Source organism: Telopea speciosissima, chromosome 5 (genome assembly GCF_018873765.1).
Source record: "Telopea speciosissima isolate NSW1024214 ecotype Mountain lineage chromosome 5, Tspe_v1, whole genome shotgun sequence".
Lineage (NCBI taxonomy): Eukaryota > Viridiplantae > Streptophyta > Magnoliopsida > Proteales > Proteaceae > Telopea > Telopea speciosissima.
The window spans coordinates 5,551,922-5,577,008 of record NC_057920.1 but is presented as its reverse complement, the minus strand read 5'-3'; the positions used below and the strand labels follow the sequence as shown (position 1 = coordinate 5,577,008).

Here is a 25,087-nt window from a genome sequence, read left to right as displayed (position 1 = left end):
GACAGACTCATCAAATTCTGCAGCTACAAATGAGGTATTCAGTTCATCCAAGAATCATTCATGGATAGGATATTGTTATCATGTTTGTTTTTGTTCGGAAGAAAAGAAACAGCTTGGCTGACTTCCTTGCCAGAAAAGGACGGTCCTTAACGTGTAGGATTTTGCGATCATTATCCCTATATGGATTCTTGAAGCTTGTAATTCAGAAGCCATGTGTACACCACATTCTTTTTCTGGTGCAGCCATGTGCAATTCATATTTGCCATCTTCTTGTTGCCGGCCGCTCCTTTTCTGGGTTTAGGGTTTTTCATCATTTTCTCCGGTGCTAAAGTAACCTGCCTCCACAGTGTTCGCTGCTGCTTTAGCTTGACTCTAGGAGTAGTACTTGTTGCCGCCTGCCATTGCTCTGGCCCTAGTGCTATATATTGCTCCATCAGCTAAAAAACTGGCTTGTTTACCATGTTGGATGATGCGAAAAAGCTGGTTATCGATGATACAACTATCCATTAATTATCTACATATTTGTTGTTTCCTGGTTATTAGGAAAATGAAGAAGAAAAACAGTTTTGCCGACCTCATTTTTACAACTTTCATTTGGGATCAAGTTGGTAGGGAGTTAGCATTTTAGATGGCAAAGTTTTGGGATCCAGATCCTCTATTGCCGAGCTGCCCGACAGGACCGTGCTGCCCAGACATGGTGTTGCGTGCAATGATCGCCTTACCCTCACTCGGACAAGGCGCTTGGACAGGGGTAAGGTAGACATTGCATGCAACACCATGTCTCGACAGCAAAATCATGTCAGGCAGCTTGGCAGTAGAGGATCCAAATTGAACGTTTTGGTATGATTGTTTTAGAGTGGCTTTTTAACTAACAAAGGTTCTGTTTTATGTAGACTCCACAGTGGACACATGTCCCATCCACTGCCATTTAGAGTGCCTTGAAAAGTATTCCTACACATTACCCCAAAAAAAAAAAAAAACAGGTATTCTTAAAAGCCAAAAAAGATAAAAAAATAAAAATAAAAATGAGGTTGGAGAAGCCTCAGACTTTAATTGGGCTCAAACATTGATTAATTAATATTCGAGCGTTTATGGTGCAAGGTAGTGGTTCAGCAGTCATCTCGCTAGGACTAATCGAATATTGTGATCAATCGATAATGATTTTTATAGTCCGTTTATGAGCCGTTTAATATTTGATTCCATTTTGACTTGTTAAGAGCAAAAAGAACAAAATTAAAATGCTATGGACAAACAAGAGACAGATAATGTTACTCAGGTATTATAAACTTTACTGAAAGACCCAAAAAAACTACAAGCAATAATACAATACATATATGCTATATTGTCTACTAATATAAGTCAAAGGTCTCCCAATGTTCAAACAGTGGACTGATATATATTAAATCAATGTAAATAGAGTGATAATAAGTCACAGAATGATGACCGATTAAAATATATAACAAGTTGGATTCACATACAATATGTTTTATGTTATATAACCAGTAAAACAAACATAAATAGATAATTAAACACAGTTATCTTCAACAATTGATATAGGAAAAAATAAAAAATAACTAAACAAAGCAGTCTTCAATAATTGATATAAACAATTGATAGAGGAAAAAGTAATAATTAACGAAACAAAGTTGTTTTCAATTATTGATATAAACAATTGATATAGGAAAAAATAATAAATAATTAAATAAAACTGTTTTCCAACTATTGATATAAATAATTTATGATTCCTATTTTTCATTAAAATAAATCAATATAAACATAAATTCATACACAAAAAGAGCAAATGCATAATGTAGGCGTTTCTTTTCCACCGATTCGCCGATGCTCTGCTTTTCTCTAAACAATCTTTTCGGTGCAAGTTTTCAAGATCAGGTCCACAGGTGAAATGGACCATATTACCACCCAGATTTCACCTAATTTACAAATTCATGCCACCACCACCACCCTAAGCACAGCAATTGCACGAAAGAGAGTAAGAGAGAGAGAGAAGAAAATCATCGTTGGAGAAAAATAGAGGAAACTAATTTACGATAGTTTCATGACTGATAACAGGTTATCAGATTTTAGACACACATCTAACCAAAGCGTAAAGAACACATTCAAAAGCTCAAGAACCCATCACGATGACACAGTGAGATCGAGCGAGAGTGAAACAAGAAAAGGCTTTATACCCTAAATTAGAATAAAGGGAATTTTTTCTTTATTTCGATTTTCCATTTATTTTCTCTTTTTATTGAGTGTAGATGATGATTGGCGTATCGTCACCGTCGTCGTTCCGGGGTCCAATGAGGGCAAGCAGGGCTAAAATGCGAGGAGAGGACCTTGGAGTCAAGAAGCTTCATGATAGGTGTGAAGTTGACGCACCTCGGCACCTTGTATTGATTAATGGAGGCTCCCCTTGAGATGGCGAGGTCCATGAGTTCCTCAAATGTCCCACTTTTCACCACCCTTATCTCCAACGCTCCGATCGAGTTGTCCGCCACCCTCCCTTGTCTGTAAACAGAATTCAGTGACTCTTCCATGGCAAGGCAACACTGCTTCATCACCTCATCACTCGGCACGTTCTCCGGGTCCTTCACTAGCAACTCCCAGTATATCACGTAATGCCCCGGCATACTTTTCGTGTCACCATAGCTCGTGTAGTCCACCACGCTAGTTTTGTACACTTGCAACAACTCCGATGCGTTCTCCACCGCTTTCTGCAAATCGGCCTCGTCAGTCTTGTCCGAGTCAATACTCAACAGGATGTTCTTCCTCCTCACGAAGTGGAATTGGGGAGCCGAGTTATGGAACCCGGTGACTCGGAGTATGTCCCCAACCCGGTACCTATAAAGACCGCCGTACGTGGTGACCACAAGTTCGTACTCCTTACCGACTTCCACGTCGACCAGGTCAACCAGCCGGGGAGTTGAGTTGTCGCCACCACTCAGTGTGGACGATGTGGACTCGTGAGGAAGGAACTCGAAGTAGGCCAAGTTGGGCATGAATGTATAGGACACCTCGGAGGGCTTGCACATCGGTTTAAGGTTGATGCCGAAGTAGCACTCAGAGGAACCGTAAATGGTGGATGCTAAGGGTAATCCGCCGCTGTAGTAATCGAGGGTTGGGATGTATTGGGCCATGGAACCTGTGACTATCACGTCAAGGTACTTGGTGTTTGGCCAGATTCTTCTTATGATTCCTTCCCAGTTCGTACCTGAGCACTCGTCGGTGATGAATCGGGAGAATTCAGGGTTGGGTTTGAGGATTTGCAACATGTAGTCTCGGATAGAGGGATCGGTGATTTTGGGATTCAAAGTCCCGGTGGCAATGTCATGTGCGAGTTGTTGCCAGTTGAGTTGGAGGAATCGGATCGCCCTGAGTAGGCCAGTGGCAAACATGGCGCCAATTCGGAGGACTTCGTTTCGTTGGTAGAGGCCACATAGCATGTGTGTGTACATGCTCTGGGAAGTATCGGAGCATAGGATGGCTTCGTTGGGGCTGGTGTGTACGTCATAAGGGTCGTATGGCCTCATCTTGAAACGGTCACTCTTGTAGTAGCTTGTGAGGGCTGTTCGTGCTGATATCCCACCAGGCGTCTTCGTTTCGGCTTTGACGAACAAGAAGTAGAGCCCCTTTCCCTTGTCAAGGCTTGGAACGTAACTGCAGGAAATCCCAAGAGAGACAGAGAAGACAATAAGGAAATAGTTTGATGCATCAATTCAAAACCCATGAAACTCGCTTGAAGGGAAGCAAATAGAAATAGTACTCACATGCTTATGACAGGTATGAGAAGGTTATGAAGAAATATACGGCGATCCAGCTCTACTTGAGTCATTGGCATGAGCTTTCTCTCACCGGATGAAGTTCCAGAGCTGCAATTTTTAGTTTAGAAATAACTAATTACACATCCGAAACTCTGCCGCCAAATTTAAAATAAAAGATGAGAGAGAGAGAAAGAAGGGTAATTAAATAAATGACAAACGGATTTGGTAGATAAGCATTAATTAAGCAGGAGGAGGAGACCTAGTGAGGAATTCAGAGATGGGGTAAACCGAGAGGATGGGGGAACGATCACCATTGGCAATGCGTTGAATATCAGGCTGAAGATCCTCGTAGGTGATGACTGGTATCTTCGATTTGAATGTCTCTCGATCGGTGGAGCCATTAAGGTGGTGTCGGCGGAGATACTGAGTCTCGGCATTTAGGGTGAGGATGTCAACAAAAACCTTGTCTTGGATGTCTTTGGCATTCTTGGTCATATCTTCAATGAAGTTAAGATCCTTCGCGTGCTTCTCGCAAGCGGCAGTACCAACTGGCGTCGACAAAGAAATGGCGGTAGCCATTGTTGAAATAGAGACTTTGAGCTGCAAGCAGCAAGCGAGAGAGCAAAGGGATAGAGAAGCACAAACGAGGATAGAAAGACGATGAGAAGTGGGGAAAGTGGTCCGGTCAGGGAAGTGGTGGCTTTTTTATATATATATATATATATATATATATATATATCTATATAGATGAGGCAACTGGCCGGCAGCAACGAGTCCGTGGCAAGGCAATCTTTGTCAGTTTGTCCGAATCAGCACCTTGTGGACTTTCACGTGTGTACCACGTGAACCTGAGCCCAACCACCGAAACAGTGGGACATACTTCGTTTTCTTATTTGACGTGAGCGTATGAGACACAACTTCCACTGTAGACCCAAATCTCTTTAGGTCATATCCATTCTTTATAAATCACTTCCCCCTCCTTTTCTCCCCACCCATCTCTTTTTAATGTTTATGTATACGTAAATCTCTTTAGTTCTTACCCATTCTTTTAAATCACTTTCTCCCTTCTTCTCCGGACCTGATCCTCTACTATCGTGCTCCTTACCCTTGGTTGAGCGCTTTGTCCAAGTGGAGATAAGGTGATCATTTATTGTTTTCTTGTGTCTTAGCAGTAGGGTCTTGTGAGACAATTCGATAATAAAAGATCCAAATTGTTCTCTCCATCTATTTGTAATGTATATGATACCTTAATTTATTCTTATACACAATAATAATAATAAAAACCTTATTTATTATTCTTGACTGTTGCTAATTCCAAGATCTTTATCTTCTCAAATTTCCCGCTTTTCACCACCTCTAAGAACCATTTATAGTCCGTTTATGATTCCGTTTAAGAACCATTTATAGCATGATTAATCAATTAATTCATTTAAAACCCAATTAACCTGATTATTCCACTTCCCAAAAAACTCACTAACTCTCTCTCTCTCTCTCTCTCTCTTCATTCCAACCGAAAACAAAGAACTTCCATCGGATTCTTACTCTTCACTCCTCCACCAGAAGAGGAAACTTCAGCGTTGGCGTATTAACTGCGCCTGCAACCTCCGACGAAGGCGGCAAAGTGCTAGTGGAAGACGACGAAGTGCGAATCCGGCAGAGAGAAAGCTCGGGCATTGGTTCCTCTCTCACACCAGTGATCTTCGGCGAAGGCAAAGGGTTCTGCAACCTCCGGCAACCTCGATTCTCTCGCACGTGAAGGCTCTCTCATGCCCTTGCAACAGATTTTTAGCCCACTCTGAGGTTCGATTTTGACCTTTGATCTGCTCATTTTTATACCATTCCCTGTTCATATCTTTCTCTCTAGACCCAGAAAACATTTGTCCAAAACCATACACAAAAAATCCTAAAACCCAAAATAACAGGGACAATGATTCCCCTACATGACACCAAATTCACAATCATTGCGTTAGCTCAAAAGCAGTTTCTTATCAATACCTTAGTTCTCTCTACATCTTCTTGTCATCTCCAATATACCTCATAAATTTTGACCCAGTTTCTAAATCAGAAACGTTGTAACACTTAAACCACGATTCAGGGACCCTCTGTTTTAAATCGATTTTCTAAACTCCAAGAAAATCAATGTAAACTAATTATCTTTCACTTTTGAACCTCCTTGTGGTTCTCTTTGATCTATAAGCATGTATTATGACACTTTAATCTATCTGTACTCTTCTTGTAGGTACTCACTCTTGTAATGATTTAATCGTATTAAATATTCTGTTGTTGATATTGCTGCAGATATGCTTATAAGAAAATACAGAGGCTTTTATTTATTGTTGTTCAATTCACTCTAGTGAATCCCTCTCTCCTTTCTCTTGTAATTAAGCAAATGGTAGACTTTCCATCATACTAATTGAGAAATCGATTCATGGGGTGATTATTGTTCCAAACTGTTAGGATATTACAAATTTCATTAAAAATTATTAAAATAAAAATCGTTGAAGAACCGTTCTCCTTCGCCGGAGATTACTGGTGTGAGAGATTCCCCAAAATCTGCAGGCTTTCTTTTTGGAGTTAGGGCAACAGGGTTTCGCCGGGAGAGAGCAGTTGCAGACGTCTTCCACTCGCACTTCGCCGGAGGCTGCAGAAGAAGTTACCAAGCCTTCGTCAGAGGTTGCAGGCGCAGTTAACACGCCAATGTTGGAGTTTCCTCTTCTGCCGGAGGAGTGAAGAGTGAGAATCCGATGGAAGTTCATCGTTTTCGGTTGCAGTGAGAGAGAGAGAGAGAGAGAGAGTAATGACTTTTGTGGGAAGCAGAAAAATTATTTCAAAATTAACCGTTGGATCTCACAGGACACGTGTTTTACATCGGATAAGGGAATTGTAGGGTGTCAGAACCGTAGAGGATAAAAATCCGACTGATTAGGCCCTACGGAAATTTACGAGCCCAGCGGATTAACACCCCTAAGGACATATGTCTAATGCTGAACCCACTTATATTAGAGCCATTCTTATCCTCAAACACCATGTAAACTCCCTACTAAATGAAACCTTTTGATGTGATTGGTGTGACGCAGGAGATTTCTCGACGATGGTGGCTTGACAAACCCTTAACCCTAAACCGAACTCCAAAATGAAACCATCAAAAAAAATATTTTTTTTTAGAGACTCCAAACCTGCCTCCACCATTTTATGCGCCAAAGCCAATAGGTAATTAGATACCATCCTTCTCCTATTCTTTATTGTGTTTTGCGTACAGTTGTTATCCATATTTGGGGAGAAAATATTCCTACACTGTGAGAAGGGTTCAGCCATTATCATAGAGTTCGAAAACATTCTCGAAGGGTGGGTTGAGGTTTTAAAAATCTTGGTCTAATCCAACCTTGTTGCAGCCCTAGCAGAGAGTATGTTCAACCTGGGAAATTTTTTTTCTGCCACACTTGTAGTAAGAATATTCCTTCTACCAAGGTAGCAACTAAGGAAATGGAATAATTCACTTCCCTCTCCCACTCAACTAAAAGTCGTAGTCAAGTAATTAATTAACGATCAATTTACTGTTTTTATTCTATATATCTAATGCTCATTGGTAATTGTAATTTTAGTCTTTTTTTAACTTTTAATTTCATTTTCCGAGTAAAATATTATCCTAATAACTCTTTAAGAAAAATAAGCAACAAACATAAGTGCATTGTTAAAGTTTTGGGAAATTTTGCGTGCCCCCTGAGGTTTTTAAAAGTTAACACATGCCCCAATTCTGTTAGTTTAGTAATTACGTGATACCTCAGGGGAGGTATGTGAAAATTTCCCTTCTTTTTATTTGAAGGAAATTTGAGTCTTGTGTAGCCCACAAGGATTTGTTGTTGCAATTCATGCTCAAAAAAAAATCACCTCGAACATTTTCTATTGTCTCCATTTATCACTATATATCGTAGAAACATGGGTTAAACTCCATTTACTCTTGCATAGACTGATCCCATCCTTGTCCCAATTTCTTAAACTTCTTTAATAAATCAGATTCGACATCTCATGATAATCATGGTTCAAAATTTTGCGATATATCGTCGAAATTTCGGTAATTTCGACACTACCGAGACGAGATGGGCTTCTAAAATGAAAAAAGTTCAATTTCCGTAGAAATTTTGGTATATTTTGGTATATTTCATAGAAATATTGTGTATTGAGTACCATATTTCGGTAAATTTCGATATATTTTAGTATATTTCGTAGAAATAATTTGTGTATTGAGTATTGAACTATTGACTATTATGGAGTTTATAAGTTATGACTTATGAACTTATGCACTTATGATTTTATGAGTTTAAACTAAATGCTACATTTGACTTTATTTGTGTTTCATTACTTTGTTTAAATTTCTTATTATGTCCTTTAGTACTTAAACAATGTATTAACTATTTATACATCGGGGTCGGCGACTGTATACTGTCAATCAAGGGTGCATACCCAAAACACCACTTTGAGTTCATTTTTTTTGCAATATGAAAGTTTAAATGTGTTTATTTAGTTTAAATAATTACATGAAGTATCAAGCCTTAATATGGCAAAAAACCCACCGAGATGGACTGCCGAAATATGACAGAAAAAATACCATATTTCGACAATATTTCGAATATTTCAGTATATTTCGGCCATCTCGACAAGCCCGAGATACCAATATATCGCGAGATCTTAAACTATGATGATAATTCACTTCCGTCTCTCACTCAACCGAAAACCACAGTCAAGGAATTAAATAACGATTAATTTACTGCTTATATTCCATATATCTAATGCTCATAGAGAATTGTATTTTTTGTTTTTTAACGTTCAGTTTCATTTTGGGAATAAAATATTATCCTAATAACTCCTTATTAAGAAAAACGAGCAACAAACATAAGTGTATTGTTAACTGTTAATGCATGCGTTTCTCTCCTACCGATTCGCACATGCTCTGCTTCTTTGAGCCTTCTTCAGTTTAAGTTTTCAATATAAGGTGAACATGTGAAATGGACCACACTACCTCCCTGATTTCACCTAATTTACAAATTCTTGCCACCCCCACCCCCACCCCCAAGCACATGCATTTGCACGAAAGAGAGCAAGAGAGACAGAGAGAAGAAGAAGATCATCGTTGGAGAAAAAGAGACGAAATTAACTTACGAAAAGCCTACCCTAATTAGAATAAATATTAACAATAAGGGGAATTTTATTTATTTTTCTCTTCTTATTCAGTTTATTATTGGCATATCGTCACCGTCCTCATTCTGGAGTCCAATGAGGGCAAGCAGGGCTAAAATGAGAGGAGAGGACCTTGGAATCGAGAAGCTCCATGATAGGTGTGAAGTTGACGCACCTCGGCACCTTGTATTGATTAATGGCGGCTCCCCTTGAGATGGCGAAGTCCATGAGTTCCTCAAATATCCCGCTTTTCACCACCCTTATCTCCAGAGCTCCGATCGAGTTCTCCTCCACTCTCCCTTGTCTGTAAACAGAATTCAGTGACTCTTCCATGGCAAGACAACACTGCTTCATCACCTCATCACTCGGCGTGTTCTCCGGGTCCTTCACCAGCAACTCCCAGTATATCACATAATGCCCCGGAATACTCTTGGTATCAGCATAGCTCGTGTAGTCCACCACGCTCGTTTTGTACTCTTGCAGCAATTCCGACGCGTTCTCCACTGCTTTCTGCAAATCGGCCTCATCGGTCTTGTCCGTGTCGATACTCAGCAAGACGTTCTTCCTCTTCACGAACTGGAATTGAGGAGCCGAGTTATGGAACCCGGTGACCCGGAGTATGTCCCCAACTCGGTACCTATAAAGACCGCCATATGTGGTGACCACAACTTCGTACTCCTTACCGACTTCCACGTCGACCAGGTCAACCAGTTGGGGAGATGAGTCGATGCCGCCACTCAGTGTAGACGATGTGGGTTCTTGGGGGAGGAACTCGAAGTAGGCAAAGATGGGCAAGATTGTATAGGAAACCTCGGATGGCTTGCACATTGGTTTAAGGTTGATGCCGAAGTAGCACTCAGAGGAACCGTAAATGGTGGATACCAACGGTAATCCGCCACTGTAGTAATCGAGGGTTGGGATGTATTGGGCCATGGAACCTGTGACTATCACCTCAAGGTACTTGGTGTTTGGCCAGATTCTTCTTATGATTCCTTCCCAGTTCGTACCTGAGCACTCGTCTGTGATGAATCGGGCGAGGTCAGGGTTGGGTTTGAGGACTTGCAACATGTACTCACGGATAGACGGATCGGTAATTTTGGGATTCAAAGTCCCCGTGGCAATGTCATGGGCGAGTTGTTGCCATTTGAGTTGGAGGAATCGGATCACCCTTAGTAGGCCAGAGGCAAACAAGGCGCCAACTCGGAGGACTTCGTTTCGTTGGCAGAGGCCACATAGCATCTGTGTGTACGTGCTCTGGAAAATATCAGAGCATAGGATGGCTTCGTTGGGGCTGGTGTATACATTGTAAGGGTCGTATGGTCTCAACTTGAAATGGTCGCTCTTGTAGTAGCTTGTGAGCACTGGTCGTGCCAATATCCCACCAGGTGTCTTCGTATCGGCTTTGACGAACAAGAAGTAGAGCCCCTTCCCCTTGTCAAGGCCTGGAAAGTAACTACAACAACAATAGAAGACAAGGAAATGGTTTCATCAATTCAAAACCATGCACTAGCTACCAGTTAATTTGGACTTAATTAGTGAAATCCTCACAGATTTATGACAGGTATGAGAAGGTTATGGAGAAGTCTACGGCGATCCAGATCTTCTTGAGTTACGGGCATCAACTTTTTCTCACCGGATGAAGTTCCAGTGCTGCAATTTTTTTTTAGAGAAACTAATTAAGTATCGGAAACTCAGTTGACAGGATAAGGGAGAGAAAAAATAGATAAGCATTAAGCAGGAGGAGACCTAGTGAGGAATTCAGAGATGGGGTAGCCGGAGAGGATGGGGGAACGATCACCATTGGCAATGCGTTGGATATCAGGCTGAATATCCTCGTAGGTGATGACTGGTATCTTCGATTTGAATGTCTCTCGATCGGCGGTTGTGCCATTAAGCTGGTGTCGACGGAGATACTCAGTCTCGGCATTAAGGGTCATGATCTCAACAAAAACCTTCTCTTGGATGACTTTGGCATTCTTGGTCATATCTTCAATGAATTTAAGATCCTTCGCATGCTTCTCGCAAGCGGCAGTGCCAAATGGCGTCGACAGAGAAGTGGCGGTAGCCATTGTTGAAACAAACACTTTGAGGAAGCCGCAAGAGAGAGGAAGAAAGACACTAACAAGTAGGCAAAGTGTTCAGGTCAGGGGAGAGTGGTGCCTTATATAAAGATGAGGTAACTCATGTCACCTTGTTCAAATGGGATTGTGAGGGGCATTGATTACATTCTATTTTCAGTCTATTTCAATCAATAGAGAAATAGATCAAAATATTTTTCAATCAAGACTAACCTGCTAGTCAGTGACCAGATAATGGTTAGTGACTGAGAAACGGTCAGAAAACGGTAAAAAATGATCAATGATCAAAAAGGGTAAAAAATGGAGGTCAGAAAACCATAAAAAAACGATCATTGACCAAAAACGATTAGAAAACGGTCATTGACTAAAAATGGTCAAAAAACGGCCATTGACCAAAAACGGTCAGAAAATGAACATTGATCGAAAACGGTCAGTGATAAAAAACAGTCAATAACCGATAAATGGTCAGTGACCGACGAACGAAACCACCTGAACTGCCAAGGATGCCTATAAAAAGATAAATTCAAAACAAAGGAATGGATCATAAATCAATCAAACAAGTCCTTATCTTTTATTTTCTTTTTTTCCGAGTAGTGTAATGTAGATTTTATCCAACAACATTTCTTTTGACTTGTTTCAAAAATCAACCATTATCATCAAGTTGCAAGTTTCAAAAATTCGTGGCTGGGAGAGTTGTGAAGACTTCAACAAATTCGTTTCTATGTTGTTAGCAATTTGGATGGTAGTGTAAATACCAAGTTGTAAGCCTCATCAATTTCGGATTTAACAAGTTGTAATGACTTCAACAAATACGTTCTGTAAAGTAAGTAATTTGATTTCTTCTTCTTCTTCTTGGCATTGCAATCTTTGCATTTTTAAAAGTCTTTGGATTACCAAGGCACTGGTACAATCCATCATCGCCTGGAGCAAAATCAGAATAGTTTCCTCTGCCAACAACGATCTCCAAACCAAAGAAATTGGGGGAAACAGAAAGCAAGAGGAAGATACTCTAATCGTCAAAGCCCCAAAAGCAACCATTGGGGGTGGAGAAGGGTGTTTTGAACACTTGAAGAACAAAACTTTCTCCTAAAATTGGGATTTGTAACTCTTTTTATGAAATGATAAAGAAAGGTAGATACGTTGAAGAACAACTAAAGAAAGTAACAAAGATATTGTGACAAACAATGCCATCGTCACCATCTCTCTTCATATAATCTATTGAGGAATTTGACAAGTCGGATCAAAATCAACCTCAAGGAGTAGTTTATTTATATTTGAATTGTTATATACTCTATTCAACCTCCTTTAATCGACTTCAAACCTCTATGAGATCAAAAGAGTTGGCTTAAGGACAAAAAGTTTCTTGAGTTCGTAATAAAACAATGGACTTTAGCATCAATGGAGAGCCTAAAATCATCACAGATCTTTTTTGCCAAAATTTCAATTAGAGTCCCAGAAAGGTGCCACTTACTGAACCAGAGAGTAGTGTTCGATTCATCACCTACCAAGTGAAAAAACATATCATGAACAACACTAACATGTAGGAGCTTCCCTAATACCAAGTGATTTCAAGACCAAGAAGCATCCGATGGGTCTAAAACTAGAACTTTCTTTTCTTTTTTCTTTTTATTTTAAGGAAATTTGAATCCCATGTAACCCACACGGATTTGTTGTTGCAATTAGTATTCAGAAAAACAGTCACCTCGAATATTTTCTATTGTCACCATTATCACTGTACATCGTAGAGACATGGATTAAACTTTTCCTTTTAAATGGCAAAGTTTGGTACCAACGTTTTTGTTTTTTTGTCTTTTTGATAATAGTTTGGTACCATAGTTTTAAACACGTTTTAACTAGCAAAGGTTATGTTGTATGTACACTCAACACTGGACATATGTCCCATCCATTGCCATTTAGAGTGCCTTGAAGGATAATCCTAAAAGCGAAAAGGATATATAGGGGTGTGAAAAGTTGGCCTAAACCGGTAGGATTTTTTTTATTTTTTTTTTTTTTTTTATTTTTTTATTAATTATTTAATTTTTTAAAAAAAAAAATTATTAAATAATAATAAATTTTTTTTTTTATGGGGTGGGGGTTGTTATTTTTTTATCAAAAAAAATATTTATAATATAATGACCATTTATATGCGCCAAAGCCTTCACATTTCACAAAGCCAAACCAACACAATAGGTGATTAGAGATTATTTTATTGTGTTTTGGGTACAGTTGTTACCCATATTTGGAGAGACAATATTCCTACACCTCGAGAAGGGTTAAGTCATTATCATAGAATCCCAAAACATTCCCCTATTTACGAATGGTTGAACATACTCTATACTAGGGCTGCAACATGGTTGGATTAGGCCGGGCTCTTTAAAACCCCAACCCAGCCCGGAATCCTCTTAGATGGGCGTAGATCTAACCCAACCTTAACTCATGGTTGGTTGGGTGAGGATGAGCTTAATTGGTCCTGGGGAATGGAAAGAGAGATGTAGGGGCTGGCCCATGCCAAGGAATAATATATAGGAGGAAGAAAGAAAATAAGATGGATGGGAAGAACAGGAGGAGGAGGAAGAAGATGTGGCCGCACCGGACTAAGCCCAAAGCCTCAATCTTGGCCTGGCCTGACCTTGACTCAGAGTTAGATATTCACAACCTTGACCGCTTCTCAAAACTAGGGTATCTTGGCCCAGGCCAGGCCCTCTTCGGGCTCACAACAAGCTTGGGCCAATGGACAAACTTGCACCCTCAACCTAGGAAAAAATTTTGCTGCCACACTTGTAGTAGGAATGTTCCTCCTAAAAGGGTAGCAGACAAGGAAATGAAATAATTCACTTCCCTCTCCCACTCAACTGAAAGCCGCAATCAAGGAATTAATTAACGATTAATTTACTATTTTTAGTTCATATATCTAATGCTCATTGTCAATTGTATTTTTTTGTTTTTTAACTTTCAATTTTTATTTTGTAAGTAAAATATTATTCTAATAACTCTTTATAAGGCTCCATTTATTTCGGCGTAAAATTTTACCTGAAAATTTTTTCACGACAAATTTTACATGTTGAAAAATTTTCTAAGGTTTATTTTCATCAAAAAACAAACATTACAACATTCTAATGTTTATTTTCATCAAAAAACAAACATTACAACACTTTTCAACATGTAAAATTTTACACCAAAACAAACAGAACCTTAAGAAAAACGAGCAACAATCATAAGGGCATTGTTTTTTTTTGTTAACACTTAATGCATGCGTTTCTCTTCCACCGATGCTTCTTCAGTTTAAGTTTTCAACATAAGGGAACAGGTGAAATGAACCACATTACATCCCAGATTTCACCTAATTCACAAATTCATGCGACCCCCACCCTCAAGAACAGCTTTAGTGGCACATGCATTTGCACCAAAGAGAGCAAGAGAGAGAGAAGAAGAAGAGAAAGATCGTCATTGGAGAAAAAGAGACGAAATTAATTTATGATAGTTTCATGAGTCATGATCGATACAGATTATCAGATTCTAGACAAGCATCTAACTAAAGCGTAGAGAACACTTTAAAAAGCTCAAGAGCCCATCACTATGAGACAGAGAGAGCGAGAGTGAAACAAGAAAAGCCTTTATAACCCTAAATTAGAATAAAAATTAAGAATTAAGGGGAATTCTTTTTTCCTCGATCTTCTTATTCAATTGATGATTGGCATATCGTCACCGTCGTCATTCTAGGGTCCAATGAGGGCAAGCAGGGCTAAAATGAGAGGAGAGGACCCTAGAATCAAGAAGCTCCACGATAGGTGGGAAGTTGACGCATCTCGGCACCTTGTATTGATTAATGGCGGCTCCCCTTGAGATGGCGAAGTCCATGAGTTCCTCAAATGTCCCGCTTTTCACCACCCTTATCTCCAGAGCTCCGATCGAATTCTCTGCCACTCTCCCTTTTCTGTAAACAAAATTCAGTGACTCTTCCATGACAAGACAACACTGCTTCATCATCTCATCACTCGGCGTGTTCTCCGGGTCCTTCACCAGCAACTCCCAGTATATCACGTAATGCCCCGGAATATTCTTCGTATCAGCATAGCTCGTGTAGTCCACCACGCTCGTTTTGTATTCTTGCAGCAATTCCGACGCGTTCTCCACCGCTTTCTGCAAATCGGTCTCGTCGGTCTTCTCTACATCGATACTCAACAAGACGTTCTTCCTCTTCACGAACTGGAATTGAGGAGCCGAGTTATGGAACCCGGTGACTCGGAGTATGTCCCCAACTCGGTACCTATAAAGACCGCCATACGTGGTGACCACAACTTCGTACTCCTTGCCAACTTCCACGTCGACCAGGTCAACCAGTTGGGGAGGTGAATCGATGCCACCACTCAATGTGGACGATGTGAGTTCTTGGGGAAGGAACTCGAAGTAGGTAAAGTTGGGCAAGATTGTATAGGAAACCTCGGAGGGGTTGCACATTGGTTTAAGGTTGATGCCGAAGTAGCACTCAGAGGAAGCGTAAATGGTGGATACCAACGGTAATCCGCCGCTGTAGTAATCGAGGGCTGGGATGTATTGGGCCATGGAACCTGTGACTATCACGTCAAGGTACTTGGTGTTTGGCCAGATTCTTCTTATGATTCCTTCCCAGTTCGTACCTGAGCACTCTTCTGTGATGAATCGGGCGAGTTCAGGGTTGGGTTTGAGGAGATGCAACATGTACTCGCGGATAGACGGATCGGTAATTTTGGGATTCAAAGTCCCGATGGAAATGTCCTGGGCGAGTTGTTGACAGTTGAGTTGGAGGAATCGGATAGCCCTGAGTAGACCAGAGGCAAACACGGCACCAACTCGGAGGACTTCATTTCGTTGGTAGAGGCCACATAGCATTTGTGTGTACATGCTCTGGGAAGTATCGGAGCATAGTATGGCTTGGTTGGGGCTGGTGTATACATCGTAAGGGTCGTATGGCCTCATCTTGAAATGGTCGCTCTTGTAGTAGCTTGTGAGGACTGGACGTGCCAATAATCCACCGGGTGTCTTCGTTTCTGCTTTAACGAACAAGAAGTAGAGCCCCTTCCCCTTGTCAAGGCCTGGAACGTAACTGCAGAAACAATAGAAGACATGCAAGGAAATGGTGTTTCTATCAATTCAAAACCAAACCATGCACTAGCTAGCTAGCTACTACCCACTTTGGACTTAATTTAATGAAATCCTCACAGGTTTATGACAGGCTTGAGAAGGTTCTGGAGAACTCTACGGCGATCCAGCTCTTCTTGAGTTACGGGCATCAGCTTTCTCTCACCGGATGAAGTTCCAGAACTGCAAATTTTATTTTATTTTATTTTTAGTACAAATTAATTAATTAAGCATCGGAAACTCCGCCGCCGGGACAAGAGAGAGAAAAAAAAAGAAAAAAGATAAACGTTATTAAGCACAGACCTAGTGAGGAATTCAGAGATGGGGTAAACCGAGAGGATGGGGGAACGATCACCATTGGCAATGCGTTGGATATCAGACTGAAGATCCTCGTAGGTGATGACCGGTATCTTCGATTTGAATGTCTCTCGATTGGAGATTGCACCATTAAGCTGGTATCGGCGGAGATACTCAGTCTCGGCATTAAGGGTCATGATCTCAACTAAAACCTTCTCTTGAATGGCTTTGGCATTCTTGGTCATATCTTCAATGAAGTTAAGTTCCTTCGCTTGCTTCTCGCAAGCGACAGTGCCAAATGGTGTCGACAGAGAAGTGGCACTAACCATTGTTGAAACAGAGACTTTGAGCTGCAAGCTGCAAGCGAGGAAAGAAAGAAGAGAAGAGAAGAGAGGAGTAGGGGAAATTGGTCAGGGCAGCAGAGTCCGTGGCTTCTAGGGCTCCAGCAAGCAGCGAGGACATGGTAGTATTCATATAGGTGGGGCAACCGACAAGCAATGAATTCGTTGGCTTCGCAATCTTTATCCGGATCAGCTCCACGTGATATCATAATTGTTGGCATGTATTGTAGGACACTTCCCCACCTGTTTTTAATGTATATATGATAATATTTATTCTTATTTTTTTTTAAAATCAGGAATCAGAATTGGCCAACAACGATCCCGATTTCAAGCTATCCAAAATGTTGGTTTGTGGGTCGTTATAATCGATCCTCTGAAATTTTTTTTATGCATATGATTCCACGAATGAATCATTTTAAATTGCAGAGTTATTTAAGCCTTTGACTTTGTCCAAAATTCACATGTGGGTATTGTTGCTTGTGGAAATCTCCGATGCTTGGTTTGCCCACAGATGAGTCTGCAAAGACTAAGTGATGAGCACAAGAGAGCCGGTGTGGTTTCGATCTAGGACTCTCCGATGCTAAAGTTAGATCACCAGTGCAACAGCGTAACTGCTAGTAAAAGTGAGATGAGGAATGGTGCTCCATACCTGAGTATTTATAGAGTGAGGATAAGATGAGGCGGTTGGGAAAGTCTTAGTATGGTAGGAGTCCTTCTTTTGGAAGGCTCTCTCGCGTAGAGCGGAATGGAGAGCTATTTTCGGGGTCGGGCTCTTATTAAGGTAAGAGTCCATGTAAATTGTGATTTCGTATTGTGGTGGGATCGTGGCTCGATCTTTATCCCGTGATTCTCGGGATGTGCTGATGTGGCCCCGCGATCCCCGGTGGGGTGCTATGGTAGCCTCTGTGGAGGAGGGCTCGGCCTAGGATGTCCTGTGTATGCTCGGTCAGGAGTTTATGGCTGACTTGTGTGAGCTCGGCTCTGTCAGGTGACCTATTGGAGACCGGGTCGGCCTGATTTCCTGCTCAGCTCAGTTCGGTTCTTGGACTGGCCTCGGGTCGGCCACGTGGCAGTTTCTAATTGGTGATGTGATTTTATGCCCTATCACGGCCTCAGTGCTCGGTCTTGGCCTCGGCCTCGGCCTCGGCTTCAATGCTCAGTCTCGGCCTTAGCTTCAATGCTCGGCCTTGACTTCAGTGCTCCGCCTCGACCTCCGATTCAGTTCTAGTACGTTTACGTGGTAGCTTTTGGTTGGTTGGGGGATTTTATGACACATCAGGTACCTTTAATGAAACATTTAATTTGCAGGCTTTTTTATTTGCAAAAAATGATTCGGTTTGAGATACCTGTATCGATCCGGTATTTTGTATCATATATTTATTTTTTTTTGTGATCAAGGTATTTTGTATAATATCAATATGAGGTGAATGTTCAATGTATCACCTCGAATGAACAATATCCAACCAACGAATTGCAGCCCCGCTTCTAGAGATTGTGATTGCAAGAGCTACTACTTTTTAATCTCCTCCTTAATCTCCCATAATGAATATTTCGTGTTTAAGCAGTGTGAATCCCAGGTGCCACTGAGAGGGGGGGTGAATCAGTGGATCAGTGGATCTCAATAATTTTTCTTCCAATCTCAAGCAAACAACTTACTGGCGACAGTTCACCTATAGCAATTCAAGATTGGCCAGGACAGTCCCATAATTACCAATCACACACAGACACGTCCACCACACACCACAATGTGGTTGGGTCTACCAGACAGTGTCCCACCACTCTGCAGCAAACACACTCCAAGAATATGCAAGAAAAATAACAAACACACAGTACACCAAATATACGTGGTTCGCCCAAGTTGCCTACATCCACGGAGGAATACCCGTAAGGGTTTCGTATTTCCTCAAATACTCAACTCGAATTCGACTACTACAATAGCCCAGGTATTACAACACCTGCTTCTGACTCCGTAACAATGAAATCTAGGGCTACAATCCCAATCCAATCAAGCCCCAACTTGAATGGAATTACAATATGAATATAAAAATTTCATTACAAGTCCCTCCCAATAACATGAACAAAACTAGGGTTGTTTTCAACACATAAGCAAGCCCAAAATAATAGGACTTGTAAAATAAAAGAATACCTCTCTCCTGTGTATTCCAGATATCAATCTATTGCAGTACCCCTTTGAGAGTCGATGCGCACATCCGAATGTTCATTGTAGCTTCACAGATCAATCCATTAAAGTGTTCTGTGTATATAAAAAAAAATTTCTAAGTTTTCTGCCTTTGGAAGTGTCTCCAATAGATTCCTCTAAAAAAAATACCCAATTTCAAAAAAAAATTTGTCCCATTTGGACATCGGATGGCCAAGATATGGCCTTCTAAAGTTGGATGCTCCAAAATTGGTAACCAGTGGTAGAATCGTAAATAACTAGATTCTTCGTGACAAAACCATGTGTAACGAAAACACATGTCAAAGAAATTCACACTGCCATATTCGTTAAAAATAGGATGTGATGTCATGCTGATGTCACACTCCACTACCAAATCCCTTATTTCCTTTCTCTCTTCTTTTTTAAAAAGAGTCTTGCATCAATCCACGACGTCCAAGAGGAATCTTGCACTAGATGCCGATCCGACACCTATGGTGATTCTGGAACTTTAACAAAACAATGGGAAATCTCTGTCTCCAGTAGCAATTAAAAAAAAAACGACCAAAAAATTTGGCTAAGAATAAAACTTTTTGCCTATTCCAGATTTGCTCCGTTTTTACGCGTCAACACGGAAACAACTGTAACTTTCTCTTCCAACACTGGAATGATACGAAACTAATTGTGTTGGAACCATGCCTCGACCAAATTCATTTCTCATGAAGACCACTTCACCCATAAATGCCATTAAATCTTCCAAAAATGACCTTAAAGTCACTATCATTGCATGAACCTGTGAAATCACAACTTTAACAGAATGAAACCTTCTCTTGCTGCTTCATCCCTTTTCCAAACACTATATAAGGACTCAATATGCTGTTAAATGGTGTTCTTCAAGTGCGGGTACCCTTGTAACCGTACCAAATGATCAAAATACCCTTATAGTTGTGTAGGTGACTGTTTGACCATTTCAGCTCTTCCAACTCACCAAATACCACTGTCGCATCACCAATATGGCTAATAAGGTTGCCAAAAATGACAACACCACTCCTGAAAACCTCAACTGACCCAGTTGACCAACAAGCCGCAATTATGTAACTCCATTCCCACATGGTATTTCGATAACCTCACTTCCCTCTTTGAAAAGATCCCCTTATCCTCCCGTGTCCAGCCCTGTGATTGATGCATGTTGCTAGCTTACCAAAAGTTGGCAGCCTGCCCAACCCTATCCCTAATAAATACCTTACTGGGTGGGACTGAAATAGTTTGCCTTGACTAAAGTTTCTAATGGTGTGCTTGAGTATATCTGCAATTGAATCCCCTCCCCTCACATGTAGACATTTGGAATACCTACAAATAATTTCCTTGCAATATAACCTTTGGAATAGAGAGAAGAGAAAATGTCCAGGTTTACAAGAACCTAAATAATTATCAATCAACAAACAACAACAATCATAACCTTATCCCAACTAAATGAGATCGGCTACATGGATCCAATAGATGTTAAGACAGTAATGGAGGTAAGAGAGATAAGAAGAAGTAAAAAGGAAAATAAGTAAAAGTAGAAATCGAAGCAATAATCAAACTATATTCCAAAAGTATATGGCCAAAGAATAACATCTCAAAAGATGAGTCTTATCCAACAATTGTCTAAAGTTATAAAGATATCCTATTAAGGGGATAGGGTGTCACACCCCGAACCCCCCCTTGAGAGAATTCGATGGCTGACCCGAATACCCGATGTATTCGGAGACCACCAGGATCCAGATGCAGTATAAACACACCACAAGCATAGACGATATTAAAGGAAAGCATAACATATCGATCAGAGTGCGCAAAGAGTTAAGATTTACAAAAGTTATATTTACATCATTCCTAGTTAAGTCGTTCACTCGCTAAGTTATCACGAAACTAACGCACAAGGCCCAAAACTAACTATTCAAATATATACAATGGTTTCACCCACCAAAGGAATAGTTAGAAGGTCACAAAAGTAAGAGTTCTCAGTCTATTGCATCATTTAAGAAAGGACACAGTAATCACATGCACAACCGGGACCATGCCCCTTCGTGTCCAAATCAACATATTCACCTCTCCCTTATCTCTCGACTCAAAGAAATCCTCCCCGACACAGTCACCTCCACTTACATGATCATCTAAAAATAAAAAGGATATCCACAGGGATGAGCTCCACTGAGCCCAGCAAGTAAAGATAAACCACGCAAGCATTCACAAGCAAAATCCTATGTGTATGAGATTCAATTTTAATCGTAATTCCACCTAACAATAATGCCTAAGTTTCTAAGCTTGTGCTACATCAACACCTTAGGTAGCATCCCCTCCGTTGGCGATGTCAAACCCGAGTTGCACTGGGAGCCTGCCGGTCCTGATCCTCAATCAGACATCGTTGGTCCCAGTACCTCTGTTAGTAACGCTGGCTTCCCGGTCCTCAATCGGACATCGCCGGTTTCAATACCTTCTTTGGTAATGCTAGTTTACCCAGCAAACCCCTGAGATTTAGTCCTCTACCATAATTTCGGTCATGGCAAAGATTTACATTTCAACACATTCCATCATCACATCCATATCCATTCACAATTCCATAATCCATATGTTATAAACAAAAATAAATCAATAGAACAGTTTCAAACGATACATAAGGACAATTTCTCATACATATGCATGACACCTAACAAAACAACTAAATGAAATAAACATTCCCAAAAAGAAATCAATTGTCTATCCCCACTCACCTTGTTATACTTGCAGTTAAGAAGTCGGGTTATGCCTCGTATCAGTTGTCGGTATGATTTGATGGGCGAAAGGTGGAGTCCTACGAATGTATAAGTACCGTGGTCCTCGGGACGAGGGTTCCTCAGCCTTATGGGCGACATGGGTTTGACATATATATATGGATGGATAATAGATAATATTGTCAATGTATAATATTGATAAATGGGGGATTAGGATCATGCATTAAAATATGCTAATATAATGTGAAGTCGCCACCTAGGGTTAGGGCCTAGGATCCATTAAGTGTAGCCCTATCCGTTGTGAACGGAATCGGGCTACATGACTCCATATGGTCTGACCAAATGTTCGGGTAAGGGGTCAGGTAACGAGTGTGGGAAGGTGTTAGGCATCCACCTTGCCCGGCCGAAGCTGGACTCTCTGTATTAGATGCTGCATAAAGACGAATGTTCTCTCTCTTTTATTACGGGGATGGGGGATATTATGAACTACATTCAGATGCTATGAATTGAACTAAAACATAATAAACTACATTACATATATGAGAAATACGGACTAAAACGATGAAATACGAAAGGACTACACTGAATCAACAACAATGCAGTAATTATACCTGTATGGTTGTATTCCCCTGGCTCAGAGGAGATAGACGAATAGACTGATGCCGATTCTTTCTGGGCAGAGTAACGACTCTTTCAAATGATTTGGAGGGGAGAAAACAGACAAAATAATGTCTGAAATAAAGGGGTTTTGATGGTTATCCGTGCACTGACAGGATAACAACGCCTAGGAGCAGGAGTGCTCTATGCTTGAAGGGATAATCAAATTATCTATCCACTACCAAGAAAATTTCACTCACTCACACTCTCATAAGAGAAAGGAGAGAAAAGAGGGTAAAAAAATGAGACAAAGAGGGTGGAAATCACTTGAGGAGGGTCTCTCTACCCAAAATTCCTTGGAAAATGAGGGAGGGGGACCCTCCTATTTATAGGGAGGGATCCCCTCTCTCTCCTGGCCAGATAAGTCCTCCACGGCGCCGTGGGAGACTTTTCCACAGTGCCGTGGGTGACGTCAGCAAGCTGATGTCACACCCCCTCATGGCGCCATGGAAATCCGGTACACATCCCCATGGTGCTATGGGAAGGCACCCACGGCACCGTGGGAAGGAGTCCACACCGTCGTGGGGGCGCAGTGCCATTTTTCTTTGTTTTTGGGCCTAAAATGGGTCATTTTGTGCTCAGCATGTTTCTATGGGTCAGGTATCTTGGGTCTAGAAAGAGGGAGAGTGCATCGTCCATCGTCCATGTCCTGTTGTCATCATCGCCAATTAGGGGGTGACAAAAATCAGTGTCTACAGTTTGCCCCTCTTTGGCCGAGGCCTGTGCCAACAGCCAAAGGGTAAAGACAAAAGACTGACTAATTTTATCACCAAGAACATGTACTACTGACGCTTTGCTCAAAGGCGATAGAGTTGCTAAAAACAGACGGTTAATCACGATGAAATCTTTCGATAATCCTCAAAAGAAAAACTCGAAAAAACCAAATCTCTATCTTATGAGCATTGCTCAATCAAATTTTGAGGGTGATAAGGCATCGCTCGACCAAAGATCTAGATAAGGCGCTACTTGGCTCAAAGATCAAATTTGAGGGTGATAAGGCACCGCTCGACTAAAGATCTAGATAAGGCACCACTCGGCCCACAAGATCGAATATGAGTTACTCCACTGGGGATAGACTTTTGAGGGTGATAAGGCACCACTCAACCGAAGATCTAGATAAGGCACCACTCGGCCCGAAGATCAAATTTGAGGGTGATAAGGCACCACTCGACCAAAGATCTAAATCAGGCACCACTTGGCCCGAAGATTAAATTTGAGGGTGATAAGGCACCGCTCAACCAAAGATCTAGATAAGGCACTACTCGGCCCACAAGATCGAATATGAGGGACTCCACTAGGGATAGACTTTTGAGGGTGATAAGGCACCACTCAACCGAAGATCTAGATAAGGCACTACTCGGCCCAAAGATCAAATTTGAGGGTGATAAGGCACCGCTCGACCGAAGATCTAGATAAGGCGTCACTCAACTAGAGTTGCCAAATAGGCGATTAACCGTGATGAAATATTTTGATAAACCAATTGATCTTGATTGGGAGCAAGAGGACTCGACTGATCTTGATTGAGAAGACTCGATTGATCTTGGTTGGGAGCAAGAGGACTCGATTGATCTTGATTGGGAGCAAGAGGACTCGATTGATCTTGAAAGCAAGAGGACTTGATTGATTGATCTTGAAAGAATTCATTTGATCTTGAAAGCAAGAGGACTTGATTGATCTTGGTTGGGAGCAAGAGGACTCGATTGATCTTAGTTAGGAGCAAGAGGACTTGACTGATCTTGATTATGAGCAAGAGGACTCGACTGAGCTTGGTTAGGAGCAAGAGGACTTGACTGAGCCTGGGGCTAACATCTTGAACAAGAGTTAGTATAATTCATGATGCATGAGGATTTTTCCTCAATATTTAGGGTTTTTCCCCTTTTCAGGGCCTTTCTTGAAAATATTTTTTTAGGTATTTTTTTTTTTTTTTTACTCTATAGGGTAAGACCCTCCTTATGCCAAAGAAGTATTGTGGCACAGAGAAGGTGCTCGCATGGTATAGACATCATTCTGTCGATGATGGCATGTGGAAAGCCACTCTTCGATCAATCTAAGACAATGGTATGATGTACTTATAGCCGATCTGGCTGACCTATGGAACGACACACTCCAGTCATTCCGAGGGAAAGATATGGTTTCAGTGAGGGACGGGTCTCATCTGAAAGTCTATTCACGAGTTTTGACCATGACAAAATTACCTGCAAGTGCAGAAGTGGTCAAGAGATCATGACGATCAGACCATACATGAGTCCAGTAGTGGCCAGATAGAATAATGATTTGGATGATAAATTGTCCATGGGTTTAGACTAAAAAGGATCGATTTGTACATGAGTACAATGGAGCCCGAAAGATTCATGGGATGATCGAACTACACGCGAGTATAGAGAGGATCAGAAAGTTCAATGATTAATTTGTACATGAGTACAAGGAGGATCAGATAATGGATCAATCTTGTACACGAGTACAATGAGGATCAAATGATGAATCAATCTGTACATGAGTACAATGGAGACTGAAGATTCACGAGATGATCGATCTACACACGAGTATAGTGAAGATAAAAAAATATTAATGATTAATTTATACACGAGTACAAGGAAAATCAGATAATGGATCAATCTTGTACACGAGTACAATGGAGACTGAAGATTCACGGGATGATCGATCTACACACAAGTATAGTGAAGATCAAAAAATGTTAATGATTAACTTATACACGAGTACAAGGAAAATCAGATAATGGATCAATCTT

At 41.0% G+C, this 25,087-nt stretch overlaps 3 protein-coding genes across 6 annotated transcripts in view; all 3 read right to left on the bottom strand.

Annotated features, from left to right (window-relative positions):
- Positions 1-2,262: 2,262 nt before the first annotated feature.
- Positions 2,263-4,343, bottom strand: LOC122661050 (probable indole-3-acetic acid-amido synthetase GH3.1). Its single transcript, XM_043856362.1, has 3 exons — positions 4,024-4,343; positions 3,771-3,872; positions 2,263-3,660 (listed from the first exon to the last, which is right to left on the bottom strand). Exons 1-3 carry the CDS (start codon positions 4,341-4,343, stop codon positions 2,280-2,282), a joined length of 1,803 nt encoding a protein of 600 aa, XP_043712297.1. The 3' UTR covers positions 2,263-2,279.
- A 4,628-nt stretch (positions 4,344-8,971) lies between these two features.
- Positions 8,972-25,087, bottom strand: part of LOC122661049 (probable indole-3-acetic acid-amido synthetase GH3.1) — a 39,388-nt gene continuing 23,272 nt past the window's right edge. The window contains exons 1-3 of one of the 4 annotated variants that reach the window (XM_043856357.1): positions 16,439-16,761; positions 16,217-16,318; positions 8,972-10,392 (exon numbers count right to left, since the gene is read on the bottom strand). In XM_043856357.1, coding sequence (XP_043712292.1) covers positions 9,021-10,392; positions 16,217-16,318; positions 16,439-16,761 — 1,797 coding nt within the window. In that variant the 3' untranslated portion in view covers positions 8,972-9,020. Of the gene's footprint in view, positions 10,393-10,487; positions 10,590-10,685; positions 11,043-16,216; positions 16,319-16,438; positions 16,762-25,087 lie in introns of those variants that run through there. The other 3 variants (XM_043856361.1, XM_043856360.1, XM_043856358.1) reach the window with 3 other exon arrangements.
- LOC122661220 (probable indole-3-acetic acid-amido synthetase GH3.1) lies at positions 14,714-16,108 on the bottom strand (the record flags this gene model as incomplete). The annotated part of the gene is made up of 1 exon (XM_043856558.1): positions 14,714-16,108. A coding segment is annotated over one exon (1,380 nt), but the record flags the coding sequence as incomplete, so codon positions are not given.

Coding starts and splice junctions, on each gene's coding strand:
- LOC122661050 (XM_043856362.1), bottom strand. CDS start 4,343: ATGGCTACCGCCATTTCTTTGTCGACGCCAGTTGGTACTGCCGCTTGC. Junction 3,873..4,023: donor ATCTCTGAATTCCTCACTAG/GTCTCCTCCTCC, acceptor TAAAAATTGCAG/CTCTGGAACTTCATCCGGTG. Junction 3,661..3,770: donor CTCATACCTGTCATAAGCAT/GTGAGTACTATT, acceptor GATTTCCTGCAG/TTACGTTCCAAGCCTTGACA.